General features: G+C 43.5%; 1 protein-coding gene across 2 annotated transcripts in view; it reads right to left on the minus strand.

Annotated features, from left to right (window-relative positions):
• Positions 1–15,503, minus strand: part of EYA3 (EYA transcriptional coactivator and phosphatase 3) — a 122,861-nt gene that overhangs the window by 17,464 nt on the left and 89,894 nt on the right. For both annotated transcript variants that reach the window (XM_036743928.1, XM_036743927.1), the window contains 5 exons: positions 11,698–11,783; positions 9,144–9,327; positions 6,092–6,231; positions 4,693–4,776; positions 693–782 (listed from right to left, as the gene is read on the minus strand). In XM_036743928.1, coding sequence (XP_036599823.1) covers positions 693–782; positions 4,693–4,776; positions 6,092–6,231; positions 9,144–9,327; positions 11,698–11,783 — 584 coding nt within the window. The remainder of the gene's footprint in view (positions 1–692; positions 783–4,692; positions 4,777–6,091; positions 6,232–9,143; positions 9,328–11,697; positions 11,784–15,503) is intronic.

The raw sequence follows: 15,503 nt of genomic DNA on the forward strand, positions 1-15,503 counted from the left end.
TCCCTTCCACAGCCTCTCTTGACCTTGTACAGCACCGCTGACTTGGAGCCCCCCTTGGCACTGACATCCATCCATATGCCTCCTGAGTTCCCAAACAGATGGACAGCCCCTCCACACCTGTCAGTATCCCTGGACTAGGCACAGGGCAGAGGGCCCCACAAGTCACAAGCCTTTCTTTCCTTGCAGCTTTGCTAGCACCCTGCACTTCCCTGGACTGATCATACTCTGTTCTGCACCAGAGGGAAGTACATGCCTCATTCCACTAGGCAACTGTAAGGAACCAGAGGGTGGGACTATGTCCTTACTTTATATTTCCTGTAATGCCTAGCACAAATGTTTGTTGAACTTAACTGCTGAACAGAAGAGATCTTTATTTATGGTAACTATGATGATGGTGGATGATTTAGCTAGACTGTCTTAGAAGTGCTAGAAAAATCCCTCTCAAAGTCCAACCCTTGCATCTGACGTGAAGAAATTCAAGCTTGGAGAAACTGAGCAGGGTTCTCAGGCTCCCATGGCTGGTAAAAGGAAAGCTCGGACAAGGACTCTTGACCACCATTAGTACGTCATATTCAGCATCCACTGGCGGCTGATGTTCTCAACTGGATGATGTCTGGTCATTCAGGTCTTGTACGACCTAACCTTAAGAGCATTTAAAAATGCTTAGGTGATGGTTAAAATTCCCAACATACCTCCAAGTCATTGAAGAAGAGATGTGTGTCAGCCACCTCAAAAATCATCTCTTCCATAGTTAAACCTGAGCCAATCACAACTGTTGGGTCCTACAAGACAAGAAGATGGAAATCTGCTTAACTCGGCACCACAGGAAAAAACTTTGATGTTATGATAGAAAATGAAGAAATACTGCAATAATAGATCACTGCAGCTTCCTTGCTGAATTATATAAAGCATGTTACATTATAGGAATAAGCTAAGGACTTTAAGAAATAAGTGGTGCAGTGAGTAGAGCACCGGCCCTGGAGTCAGGAGGACCTGAGTTCAAATCCAGCCTCAGACACTTGACACACTTATGAGCTGTGTGACCTTGGGTAAGTTACTTAACCCCAATTGCCCTGCCTTCCCCCTTCAAAAAAAAAAAAAAAGAAAGAAACAAGCAAAAGTCTGGTTTAAGCAAGAACTCAGGGAATATATTAATTTGTACGTAAATGAAAGTCATCTCTTACTGAGCAAGCAACACATCAGAAAATAAGCCTGAAGACTGACATTAAAAAGTTGGATAGCAACTCACATTTATCTAATAGCTTAATGGATTACTTCATTTGATTTTTATACTAGTTTGAATCTAGATAAGGAAAACAAAGTAAACCCTTAGCTAGCTCAGACCGCAGGGTAGCACACCAAAGAAGATGTCTTTTGGTGAGCATACAGAATACCAGAGATGAGCTGTGACATACCTTAGATTGCAGAATATTAAAACAAACAACGTCAGCACATCCAGGGAAAAGGGGCTGCCTACCCCAACCCAATCCTAGAATATACTAAATAAGGACATCACATCACATTGGGAAGATGCTCCTTCCCCAGGAGCCCTGGGAGAGCAAACCTCAAAAGCCAGAAGAGAAATTTCCAACAAGGGCAGGGCAGAAAAAGAGCAGGGGAGCCACTGGGCCAGACAGTGCCTTTCATAGGAAAGGACCCAGGGAAACAGGATTCCATTGCACAGACACAGAAGCTGCTGAACAAAGCCCTCTGGCTCTCCCCATGACTGGGCTTGGCCCCCTACAGCAGTTCAGTGAAAGTCAATGATTCCTGTAGCATTTGAAGGAATGAACAAATGAACGAATGAATGAATGTCCATCCATGCCCTCAAAGGTAATGACAACATCTGGCTCACACAGCACATCAGGGGTCAAAGTGCTTTCCCAACAATCATGCTGTGGTCGAGGCAATGCCACTATTATCACCCTCATTTTATGATGACGAATCCGAGGCTCAAAGTGGAGAAGGGCATTTACTGACCATTGTTATACACTGACTGTCACAGACGAGACGAGGAAACCTGTTCCTTAACAGGTTCCTGCTGGTTAATAAATCTTCAGAGAACTGGAACTCTTCACCCTTCTCTGGCCTCGTAGATTAAGGCGAGGTCATAATTTGGAGGCACTGCTGACTCGGTAACAGTGGATAGCTCTAGACCCCTAGTATATTTTGGAGTGGGGAGGACCCTAAGGACGTGGAGGCTTTGCTAGTGGAGCAGAAGCTCTGGCAGCCGAAAAGTCTTCAGGTATGGACTGAACGATGGACCACTTGTCTCTTACCAAGAGGCTCAGCCTTGCTGAGTTTGGTCAGCCACCAGCTGATGAGTTTTTTTTGGCCGTATCAACTCATGAAAACTAAGGAGGGAAGAGGATACAATTTGTGGCAGTGGAAGAATACTCATAGGGATGAAATCACAGACCTTTTGAAACAATTTAAGAAAGTAGGTATATAGTTAGTTTTAAAAAGTTAGAACTAGTAAAAAAGAGAAACATCTTGGTCTTTAGAAGGGCAAATTTCAGTTGCATTGAAGATTTGGCATTCTTCTTTCTTCCTTAGGATTGGGAAATAATATTAGACAATGAGGCATTACTGTAAGCACACTATTTAAGTTTTTTAATTAATATTTTTAATTAAATTTTTAAAAATTTAATTTTTTAAAAAATTAATTTTTAAAAAAAATCTGATCTAATTACAGAATAGATGTAACTAGAGTGGGATGATGGGACTTTTCCCAGGGTGTTAAATTATAGAGGTTGCCAAGAGAATTTGCATTCCTTCATCAGACTGAAACAAGTTATCCTAAAACTTAATTAGCAAGAATAATTAACCACTCCAGGTGAGTCCTCCCTGGCCAGGATCGCCCCTATTTTCTCTCCAAGAAACAGGGGCCCTCCAGGGATACAAGGTCTATCTCCAGAAGCGTCTCCCCTACAATGGAACCCTGGGTTCCTAGGTCCAAGATCTCATCAATACTTTTGATTTTGTCTCTGTTGAAGGAGCAAAATGACTAATTACAACTCTAATAAGGTTAGTAGAATATTAAAATTGATCCTATATCATTTTCTTATTGATCCTATTTACAGTTAATTGATTTTGTCCTGTAACTGCTTCAGTCATAGTTCTTTGCCTCTGAACTTAGTTCAGAATTCAACTGGCCTAAAATAAGTTTAGAAATCCGGTTCTTTGGCTAATCACTGTTCTATTCTTGCCTCAAGGGAATTCTGCTAGCCTTGGGTGATGTGGCTTGCCATAAGGGAGTCAGGCCTAATATCTTCATACCACCGAACTATCCTTCAAGGACGTCTGGTTTTCTACCCAAAGAAGTCTGGGCCACTATCTTACAGGTGGATTCAAACAATGCATTTTTCTTAGTTATTGGGGGGTAGCAGGGGGCTGTTGCTAGCCCCTCGTTTCCAACTAATCACACTGCTCCGCATACCCCAGCTCCGTAACCAATCATGTTGTTCTCAACCCCATGATGTCACCCACTGTCACCTGCCCTGCTCTGTTCTTTGTTCTGTGCTCCCTAAAACCTATAAAAAGGGAACTATCCTTTTGCTTGGGGTCTTTGGCTGGAAACAGGCAGCTATTGACCTATCTTATTTTCAGGTTTATGTCCTGCTGGGAGGACTTGCTTGGAGAAACATGCCTTGGTCTACCTTTTGTGTTAAATTTTATTCACAATATTAGCTATCTTTCAGCTATGGTCATAAGAACTCACATCCACATAATACTTTTCAGTTTGAAAAACACTCAAGACATCATTTCACTTGATTTAACTTTCTTAACAAGGCTGTGAGGTAGGTAGTGCAACTATAATTATTTGCATATTGTGGATGAGCAAACTAAAACTCAGAGAGGTATTATCCTGACCCCCAATGAAGGAGAAGCAGCACGGTAAACAGTGCACAGGACCTGGGTGTTTAGAAGACCTGGGTTCAAAATCTGCTTTACATGATTTGTTAGCTATGTGACTGGCAAGTCATTTAACCTTTTTTGGCCTCAGTTTCCTCAAATGTAAAATGAGCATAAAAATAACCAGTTTTAGATACAGAGTTGTGAAAATCAAATCAGATACTGCATGTAAAGCACTACAAAGATCTAAAAGAAGCATATTAAACATCAGTTTTTATTTCCACTAATCACACTGCTTAGTCAAGGCATTTGGAATAGATGAATGGAAGCCAAATGACTCTCCACTACACTAAATTTCTGGGAGTCCTATTTCCCAGGCACATGTACCTGCTTGGCAGTTGTGTGACTAAACAGAATCTGCAGCCTGGGCCTAGTGATCTAGGCCTGAAATCTAGAACTCTGGCACCTGACTTTCATCTTTGACTTCACATCACCTCCAATGTGGAGCTTGGCGCTCACTCCACAGAATACTCTGAGAATGATTTCAACTCTGGTTTCGTGTGTTGATCTTCACCACCAGTGCTGTTCAGCCTGTTCTCTTCCTGACCCAAAACTACTTAAAAGGTAACAGGAAAACAGTGGGTGAAAGAGAGAGTGAAGAGGAAACACTCCACAGTTCTTAGCTTAAAGGACTGAGCCTAGTGAGACAGTTGGTATATCTGAGCTTTAAGGATGCTCTCATGAAAAAAAAATCTAAGCTATGGACCAGGCCTTGCTTGGCTGAATTTCTGCCTTATGGGAGGGAATCTGCTTAGAAAGAATGGGTTACCCACTTACCTTTCCATACTTCTGAGCATAGGATCCTGTGAGAAGAGAATGGAAGATGATGATGGTTTCATCCAAGTCCCAGAGAAACACCCGCTAGGCAAAGAAATTAGGGAAGGTCAGAGCAAACATATAAGGTTACAAGCTGGAACAGTTAGGACTTTAGACTAAGAAGGTCCCTTGAGAATCATCTAGTGAAAACCCTCTCATCTGAGATGTGGAAACTGAGGCCCCAGGGAACAGAAGTGAGCATTCACCATCACACAACTATTTTGTGGCAGCCGGGACTCCTGATGAGAGGAAATGTGGTGCAGTGGAGAGAATTCAGGACCTGGAGTCAAGACGACCTGGGCTTGACTCTGACCTCAGACATGTACTGCTTGTGTGACCCTAGGTAAGTCACCGACCCTCTCAGGGCTTTAGTGTCCTCCTCAGTAGTGACGGTGTTGGACTTGAAGGGGTCTGACTCTAGCATGCTGTGGTTCTGTGAGTCCTTGTCTAGTGGCTTTTGCACTCTTATCATGTGGCACCCTCCCTGAAGCGTCATAAGCGCTTCCCTTATTGTTGGAACTAAATTCTGCAGGAGCCAAGCTGGGAGAGGAGAGGCTCTACACCTGCTGTCTCAGAGCTTAACGCACATACTGTATTTCTAGAACATTATCGCCATGGAGTAGGCAAATGAAAATCATATTAACAAAGAATTAGTAGCCCTGAAGATACTGGCTCAAAACAACCTGATCCACTCATTCTGGTTTAAACTCCCCACAGGGGAAGGTGTGGATAAGTGCCACAACGCAGCCTCTGATCCCCCTTGGTTTTGTAATCCAGTGATCACTCCACAGGCCACTCCCACAACTGGGTAATTCATGTTAATTTTTGACTCTGGACTCATCTGTCAGATGGTCAAAGATAAAAATACAATAAGCTCTCTTTGGAAAATCTACTTTGGATTCAGGTAAGACTGTTTCCTCCCTAAGAAGGCACATGGCCATCTCTGAAATTCAATTTAAAGGCTACCTCCTTCATGAGGCCTTCCCTAATGCTCTTCCTCTTCGTACTTTCCTTCCTAGCAGAATTCATATGACAAGGCTTTGCATCTCTCTTATAGCCTTATGTATTAATTTGTATTTTCTTATCCATTATATTTCATCATCCCTTGAACTCTACCAGTGCTACTTAAACTTTCTAACTTCCTACCCAGCATTTAACACTGAACTGTGAGTTGGATTAGGTAATCCCTCCAGTCTGCTTTGCCAGGTCAAGTACTCAAATACATTCAGCAGTCTCTGTCTCTGTCTCTCTGTGTCTCTGTCTCTGTCTCTCTCTCTCTCTCTCAGCTCACTGTCCAGGTGATGACAGTGAGTACTGGAAAAAAACTACAGAGGAGACACAGAGCAGGAGGTTTACACACTTCCAGCTCACTGTCCGGGGCAGGTGCAGCATCAGCTCTCCTCTTGCCCCGGTTCTTGGCAGGCGTATTTTTCCTAGATTGCTCTTCAGGGTCCTTACTCGGCGTACCCCGGGACAGAGATGGGCTGGAAGAAGGGTCTCCTATAACAGAAAGAGAGACATGCAGCAACCTGAAGTCAAACATGCCAGCAACAGAGCTGAGAGAGTCTGTCCCTAAGAGGCCAAGAGAGGTACCAGGAAAGGTGACTTTAAGATGGCTGTGACACCTCACTGTCTTCAGAGAAAAGGAAATTTAAACAAGCTGGGGATGCCACTGCGTGACCATCACACTAGCAAAAGTGACTGGGAGTGACACCAATCAGTGCTGGGGGTAGTGTTGAGAAAAAGGAGCACTTACACATGTCAAACAGAACTGTAAGTGGCAGAATCCGCCGGAAAGTCATCTAGCAGTTCAAAGTAAGAAACCAAACCAAAGCAAACCCCAAACCCCAGACCTTAGGACCCAATATTCCCTTTACTGGAGTGCAACTCAGAGTGTTACAATGAAGTTTAACTAAAGAGACATCCAGTGAATGAGTGAACAGCATTTATCAAGTCCTTTCTGTGTGCCAGGTACTTTGCTAAGTGCTAGGGGACATACAGATACAAAAACAAGATAGGCCTCTCCCTCAAGGAGCTTACCATCTAAGAAGGGAAAAAGATTATGGTCCATTCAAAATATAACTAGAAGCACTGTTTGTAATTGCAGAGAACTGGCAACAAGCTAAATGCCTAACAGATGGTGAATGACTGAATAAATTATTCTATGTTAATGAAATGAAAATAAGATGATATGAAGAATGTAGAGACTTGTCTGAAGTAATGAGAAGGTAAGAAAATAACCAGAACAGGAAATACATTAAGATTATGAAAAAAATCTCTATCTATATAGCAAAGATAGCAATGAATGAACAGAGGAAAGAAAATTATAAGGAATCCTCAATAAGCTGTTAAGGACTTATTATCTGGAGAAAATTACTTTTATGTGTAAATACCTATAAATGCATGTTTATCTGGTTTCCCTCAAATGCATAAATATATAGGTTTTCCCCCTGTTTTATTTTTAATTTTTTTGTTTTTCCACTTAATAATATTTTATTTTTTCCAATTACATGTAAAGATAGTTTTCAAAATTCACTTTTATAAGATTCTGAGTTCCAAATTTTGTTCTCTCTCCCTCCCCTCCCCAAGGAGGAAAGCAGTCTGATATAGGCTATACATGTACATATATAGTTTTAATAATATATCCACTAACGGAGACAGCAATCTGATGCTACCATATGCATTAGTCTGTGATAAACAGGCATTAGTGAAATGAACAGGATTTGAATATTAGATGTGATCATTTTGCACATCACACCCTTCTTGCTCAGATTCCTCCAGTCCCACCTTCTGCCTACAGAAGGCAGGCTAACTCTTGAGTTTGGCATCTAAGATCCTCAACAGTCTGGCTCCAATCTACACCCCCTACTCCCCATTACAAACCTTTCACTACTCCCAAAAGGGCCTATTCACAGACCTCTTAATATGCCCTGGCATCACTTCTGCCTCACCCCAATGCTGCCCCCACTCCTGCTCCTGAGAGCTGCTTATCTATGTCCTACTCTTTCCTTAGGGGAGCACAAAGCCCTCTCTCTGGCTTCAAGTGGCATTTGTTATCTGTGCTGCTCCCTGGGTGCCTGGCACCACTTCACAAGGCTCTTCAAACCCTGAATCCCTGTTTCATACCTCTGCTACCTTTGCCATTCAGCCCAGTTTAAGTGGTCTGACATGCTGACAATATGAGAATACTAACTGGTTAGTATGGCAGGCAATATGGTACTGTGGGGATGGTATTGGGTTTGGGGTCAAAGGCCTTGGGTTCAAATCCTGTCTTTGGGCCTCAGTTTCTGAATCTATAAAATGAGGGAGTTGGCCAAATGATATCTAAGGTCCCTCCTAGTCCTATAGTTATGGTCTTTAGGTCAGAAAAATAAAATTAAAAATTTTACATGGTAGAAATTCTTCTCTTTTATTAGGGCTCTTGAACTTTGAAGTGATACTGAGAATCAGATGATGTCACTGAGGCATGACCCTCACATTCCTGATGTATAACTGTGAAACAGAATCACTAATCTAGGTAACTGTTTCCAAGTTATATGAGGCATACATAACCTAAATACTCATTTCCTTGAGAGAGTAGGAACAAAAGCACACCTAAGTGCACATAAAAATTCAAGGAAGCTGATGTTTAAAATCCTCACTGAATCAAAGAACTTCCTAATTTACAAGTACTTGGCACACAGCAGGGACTTGAAAGACTGCCTGCCTAAGCCAACATGTATCTGAATAAGAGGTCTCTCTACCACATACCCAACCTCTGCATGAGTACCTCCCTATCGTGAAGAAGAACCCACTTGCTTCCCAGGCCACCCAGTGCACTTTGATCCTGACGTCCAGTTTACTGGCCTCCCTGCAGCTCCCCCCACTGCTCCTGGGTCTGCCTCTGGGGCCCAACAGAACAAGGCCCTTTAGATACCTGAAGACAGTTATCTTCTCCAGAAAATTGGCTTCTATCAGCTCCACATCATGAAGGTCTAATAACATTTCTATCCCAAAGGTACTGGTTAGAGAAGTGCCCAGACATTCTATAGAAACATGGGGCTCAGAAGATGCCCAGTGAACCCTCACATAGGCACAGGCTCACATGATCTTTACCACACACAGCAAGATTCTGAAGCTCCCTCCAGGGAGTCTGGCAACACCACAATGAAAATGGCAAGAGAACAGGGAGACCAAGAGCACTTGTTTGCAAAGGATCCAAAAGAGCTGGGGCTTACATTCATCTGGTCTTTTTAGATTACTGACTCACAAAGGAGAAAGATGACATTCCAATGTACCTCATCCAAGGAAGAAAGCCTACCCATGACATTGACTTAGTGCTGGATAAATAAAAGGTCCCCACAATTATTAGGCAATACCTGTTAAAAGGCATGATTTCAAGTGATCCATTCAAAGTGAGAAAGCTTACTCACCAGAGGAAAGTCTCTGTACTGCTGGGGCAGGCACCATGACACTGGGCTTCTCAGTCTGGTAAGTGGCTGCTGTTAATGTGGGGTTCTCAGTGTCACTGTTGCTCTGGCCTGTGACCCCAAAGCTGGAGCTGGGGTAGCATGCCTGGTACTGACTCTGGCCAAGGATGGTATATGTAGGATAGTCCTGGAGACCAGAAAAAGGAATTAGAAAGGGACAGACAACATTCACTTCAGGATCTCCATTTTAAAATGCTATTCTTCAGAGGAATGTGTGTGTAAGTAGCATCTGAAAGGTAGCTTTAATAATGCCAGTTACTGTGGGAATACTCAACCTAGATGTTTTCTACAATTCCACAGACACTTCTGTCAGTGTCAAATAAGCAGTAATGTGGCTAACAGACAAGAGAGCAAACATTTACTAAACTATTAACAAGAAACACTGGGCAAGGGATGTGGGGCAGGGGTACAGTCACATATAAGACACAGGCCCCCCTGACCCCTTCCAGGCTGGATCACACAGAGAAGAAAGGGAATAAGACATGACAATATATAAACAGTAAGGGCTATCAGAATGTGTGCGGAAGGGAAAATATCATGGTAGGCTGGAATGGCCCAGGAAGGCTTCAGAGAGGCAATAAACTTGAACTGGGCCTTAAGAGATGAGGAGGGTGAGTTGTGCAGAGAGGAGGATGTGGGGGAGGACCACCAGCAAATGTGTAGACCCAGAAACTGAAGAGGAGTGCTCACTTGGTTCATTTCTGAAAAGTGAGTAGATAAGCCTGCTTTATCTACCAAGAGCCCAGAGGGGGCTGGCCTGTGGCAGGCCTTTAATGCTTGAGGGGTCAGGACCTGATCCTGTAGGCAAGGCATTAAGGGAGAGATAACGAAGAGAGCAGTGCTTTCAGAAGATTCATCTATTGGTGTGTGTAGGAATGATCAGGAGAGGGAGAGAGACTAGATGAGGAAACTGAGGGTCAGAGGAGTCCAGTGATTTGCTTAGGGTCCCAGTTAGCAAAGGGGGGCATCTGCACTAATGTTCTTCTAAATCCTGGCCCAGCAATCTCCCCATTATGTATGACGACCTGCAGGTACTCAATTCAACCAGGGTCATGTAGAGGCATCAGAAATGGAAGAGGACACGATGAACAGAGAAGCACTCCTGAGTGACCACTGATAAGACTTGCAAATGAACAGGTCTTAGGCACAGATCTGAGAGGAGTCAAGGATAACTTTTGTTTGAGACATGTGCAAGGTGGAGAATAATGGGGCAAGAGAGAGATACAGAGGCTGGAATAAACACTGAATCTGAAGTGCTGGCAGGTCACTACAGTGAAAATAGCTGGTAAGACACTGGTCCCCTGGCTGTTCCTTCACTCTAGGCAGGCATTTTCACTGGCTGTCCCCCATGCCAGGAATGCATCGTCCTCCTCCCCTTGGCCTCCTGGCTTTCTCTAAGTCTCAGCTGAAATGCTACCTTCTACAGGAAGCCTTTCCCAATCCCCTTAATGTTAGTGCCTTCCCTCTGTTCATTATCTCCAACTGTTCCTTTAGGGAGTGTGTTTGTTCATAGTTGTTTGTACACTCCATCCCCCATTAGACTGTGAGATCAGGTTTGTGACCTTTCTCTGTATCCTCAGTCCTTCGCACAATGCCTAGCACACAGAAGGAGCTTAATAAATGCTTACTGACTGACTGGTAGAAATGTGAGACTACAGGTTGGGAGAGAGGTAAAGGCTAGAGATTTGGGGGGGTGGTGTCTTCTGTACAGAGGAGAGTTGCAGTTGCAAAGGTATAAGAAGCCTTTCCTGATCTCCTTCCTCCACCGCTAAGGGCCTGCTCCTGCTCAAACTAGTTTGGCTTTATTTTGCATCCACCCTACATGTAATTATATATGTACACGTTGTGTTCCTTGATAGAAAGAAGCTCCCTGAGAGCAGGAACCATTTCATATTTGAATCCCAAAGGTTGGCACAAGAACATAGAAGTGCACAGGTCTAAGAACTGAAGCTCTAAGGATCTAAGAAAGGAATGAGGAACCAGTAGCAGGAAAAAGGTACATTCAAAAAGGTAGGAAAAGAACAAGGGTGGAATGGGGTCACACATATTGAGGGAGGCATTTCAAGGCAGACTGGGTGGCAGGGGATGGACAGGGCCAATAGCATCAAATGCTGCAGAGAAGCCAAGAGGACCACTGTCAACTTCCGAGAGAATGAACTCAGTACATCAGTGGGAGGTAAGGCAGGTCTGGGTAACAGCAATGGTGGCTATAGAGCAACACACTAAGTGTGGCTAGGAAAGGAAGGTGAGATAAAGGAGGTAGCTCTGTGAGAGTAGATGAGCAGGGAGGGGATAGCAGGACCTTGGAGCTGCTGACAATCAGGGATGCTCCCCACAGCTACACAACTACAGGTATTTGGGGGGGGGCAGGAAGAGGGCGTCTCCAAGATTTGGGGCTTGAGTGGGAATAAGTATATATCCAAAGGCAGAAGGGAAAGAGTGAGTGGAGAAGAAAGGTACCCTGGATTAGTGAATAGGAACGGAGATAACCAATTACCTGGTTTGAGATGCTGGCAACTGCTGATGCTGGAATATTGGCAATTGTGGATGAAGAGGAGATCAGGCTGGCATTGGTACTTGAAGCTGCAAGATTCAGAGTGTCAAAAGATATTAGCATATGATTATGCAGCTTGGAAAGGCCAGAAGAGGCTGCAAATGCATTAAGTGTGTAGGGCAACAGGGAGCAGGCTACACACTTTGGCAAAAGAAGGACGCAGTAGGTTCAATACTATCAGGATCAGAGGCAGGTAAGCTTTGTTTCCGTACTCTGCTTCTCAAACCAGACCAGACATCCGATTATAAACAGAAGACCCTAAACTGTTCCTGGCTCAGGAAGCTCTCTACTTAAAACTCAAGCTCCAAGGCAGCACACACAATGTATACTCATGAGAACAATGGCACAAGTTAAACACACATGTAACCCCATCACTCCAGCCCATCGTCTCTGCCTGCTGGAGGATGAATTACCTGTAATATGACCTACTAAGGGAGGCCATTAGAAACTCAGAAAAATTGCTGTGATAAATCCGTGTGTAAGGGCTGTTTGGTTCCATGGTCCCCAAATCCCCGAATTCCTAGAGTGAAATAATTACTGTGGATTGGACACTGTCCTACTAAGACACAATATCTTCCTTGCATGTAATAGGCCCTTAATAAATCTTTGTTGGAATAACTTGAAATTACAGCTTAAACATGATTACTGGAATCTATTCAGCTTAACCGACAATGAAAGAATGAATAAATGAATGAAAAACATTTAATCAGTGCTTACTACGGGCTGGGCAAAGTGATAAGCCAGGAATTTAATACGGATAGCAGTAGGAGGCATACAATATGAAAAACCAGTCCCTGCCCACAAGGAGCTTACATTCCAACAGGAGAAAACACAAATGGGAGAGTTGTGATGGAAGAGGGATGTTTTCCAGTCTCTTTCATCATAGGTCTGGTGAGTGGAGTCACTAGACAATGGATTGACAGAGGAATAGTACTGCTGATTTGTTTACTGTTCCCAGCCCATGATGCAGAAAACAGGACAGGAGAGGGGAGGTATGGAGGCATGATGGCTGGAGTGTAATGGGGCAGGTCTGAGGTGGGCTAAGTATGTTGTACTTTCACCAAGCATGTCTCCAGGGTCAGAGCTAGAAAGAGGGCAACACCTACCCTGACCTGGTATGAAGGAACTTGCCAATAAACCCAGAGAAATGCAGAAAAGATGACTCTTCTGGTTCCAAGAGGGACTGTCTATAAGTTGCTGAGGCATGCTGACATATGCCAGGAAATTTTCTTCATTGTCCACACTACTGCACGAATCATATCTCACAAAGTCCTTTGGCTTGGGAATTAACTGAATGGTCTCCAGAGAACTCAGCACAGCTCCAAGGGCAATTGTTGAGAAAAGGTGAGCCAAGGTAACTTGGTATCTGCCTAGAGTTCACCTCCATGTGCTTCCCAGGTTATGACTCCAGTACCTTAGAGATGCTAGCTTCTACCTTTTCTCCCTCTTTTTCATAAAAGCATCACAATGAGTCCCAACTCAGACTTGTTACATACACCAAAAGGTTTCCCAACCAAAAAGTTGAGGCCCACTTTTTGATAGTCATGGTACAGGGCAGAAGGAGCAATCCTAAAGAAAATTTCCAAAAAAAACAAGAGGGCAGATGAAGAGATAACAAAAACCTCAAGCACTGAAAAGTAAGAATGATAAATGTCCAATTCTGTCCCTAAAGTGTCCTACAAAGAAGTCAACACGATTACCTGAAGTGAACTGAAAGTGAACAAGGTTATACAGTTAGACATGTTAATAAGATTTGATAGTAATACCCACAGTTAACTAAGAAAATGAGGCACAAAGAATATGACTTGCCAAAGGTCATATAATGAAGTCACTCTCATGAATTTCTCATAGTGCTGAGGACTAGGGAGTCAGTTCCTGGAGCCCTTTTACTGACTTTTTTTGTTTAGTTGTTTTTTTTCAGTTGTGTCCGACTCTTCGTGACCCCATTTGGGGTTTTCCTGGTAGAGATACAGGAGCCGTTCGCCATTTCCTTCTCCAGCTCATTTTACAGACGACGAAACTGAGGCAAACAGGCTTAAGTGACTTGCCCAGAGTCACACAGCTAGTGTCTGAGGACAGATTTGAACTCAGGGAGATGAGTCTTTCTGACTCTAGTCCTGGCACACTATCTATCTAGCTGCCCATACAAGACCTTAATGACCACACAAGACCTTTATGGACATAAAAGACCTTAATGACCTATATAACCTATATGGAGGATAAAGAAATAGCCCAGAACCTTAGAAAGACCCTAATTTTATTTTTTAATAACGTGCTTAATATATTTTGAAAGGAGGAAAATTCAGAAGCAGCCCCATTCTAGTTTTGTTTTTTATTGCTATTTAGTCAATTAGTTATGCCCAACTCTTTGTGACCCCTTTGAGGTTTTCTTGGCAAAGATACTGGAATGGTTTGCCAGTTCTTCTCCAGCTCATTTTACAGATGAGGAAACTGAGGCAAACAGGGTGAAGTGACTTTCCCAGGGTCTCACACCTAGTAAGTGTCTAAGGCTGGATTTGAACTCAGGTCCTCTATATGTAACTTGAAATGCTAGAAAGTTTTTCCTTATATTAAACCCCAATTTGCCTCTCTATAGCTTTTACCTTTTGCTCCTAGATCTTTTCTCAGGGTCAAGTAAAACAAGTTTAATCTTTTTTTCCCCCACCATAAGATAGCAATCCAAAATCTTGAATACTATCAACTTCCCCTCACCTCCGGTCTTCTCTTCTATAGACTACACTTTCTCAGTTCTTCCAGTCTCTTTTCACATGATATGGAGTGTTGGTAAGCAAAATGGGCTCTTAGCACTTAGTTCAATAAGTGCCCTTGAAGAGTTTGGTTTGTTTCCTTTGAGTAATTCAGTGCATTTCATTGAGCCTTACTAGGTGCTAAGCCCCAGGCCCAAACCCCTATTAGGTATAAAACCTATGTGGGTGTGGATTGGTAACTAAGGTGGGGCCCAAGGTGGGGCTAACTCAAGGGAGGGCCTAGTTTACAAATGAGTTTGAGTGATAGGTTTGGGACATCAGAGGCTCTTAGACCACATGGGTTTAAGTCGCCTCTTTGTGACAAGAGGCTGACGCTGAAAAAGATATAAAACCAGGGGTTGGCCTTCTCTTCCTTGGAGCTCTTTCCCACAGCAGCGGTGGCGCGTGTGACTCTGGGCCAGTCCTTGTTCTGAGCTCCCGGGCTGAACCTAGATGTTGGTAACTATGAATTGTATTGGATCTGTCTGTTCGTAATTTGCCGAGGGCTCTCACTCGTGATGGTGCTGATGCAGAGACCCCAGCAGCTGTAGCTAAGGGCCCTCCAGCTTGTAACCCGGATGCTGAGACTTTGTTGAACTCTGGTAACTATGTATTGGGATTTGAATCAGACAGGGTCTGTCTGTTGATGTTTGGCATTTGTTTGTATTTTGTTCTGAAGTTCAGGGTGCTGGCTTTTTCCCCTGAACTAAGTGAATGATATCTGTATGCTGAATTAAAGTAAGCTTGTCAACCCCTTCACATAGCTTTCCTTAGTTAAGCAGATCAAAAGAACCTGTGCCTTTGCAGTGCGCTGGTAGTGTTCTTGTTGTTGGGCTTTCACCCCCACAACAGCTGCTAGCCGAATTGTTGAAACATATGGTCTCCCAGTTTGGGAAGCCTGCCTAATACCTCATCTATTCTTCCTTATATCCAAGCAATCTGTATCACAATGCCATGACCAAGAGCTTGTTTCTCCCTGCATTCATCTTCATCCAAGTGCTC

This window comes from Trichosurus vulpecula, chromosome 2, assembly GCF_011100635.1.
Source record: "Trichosurus vulpecula isolate mTriVul1 chromosome 2, mTriVul1.pri, whole genome shotgun sequence".
Classification (NCBI taxonomy): Eukaryota; Metazoa; Chordata; class Mammalia; order Diprotodontia; family Phalangeridae; genus Trichosurus; species Trichosurus vulpecula.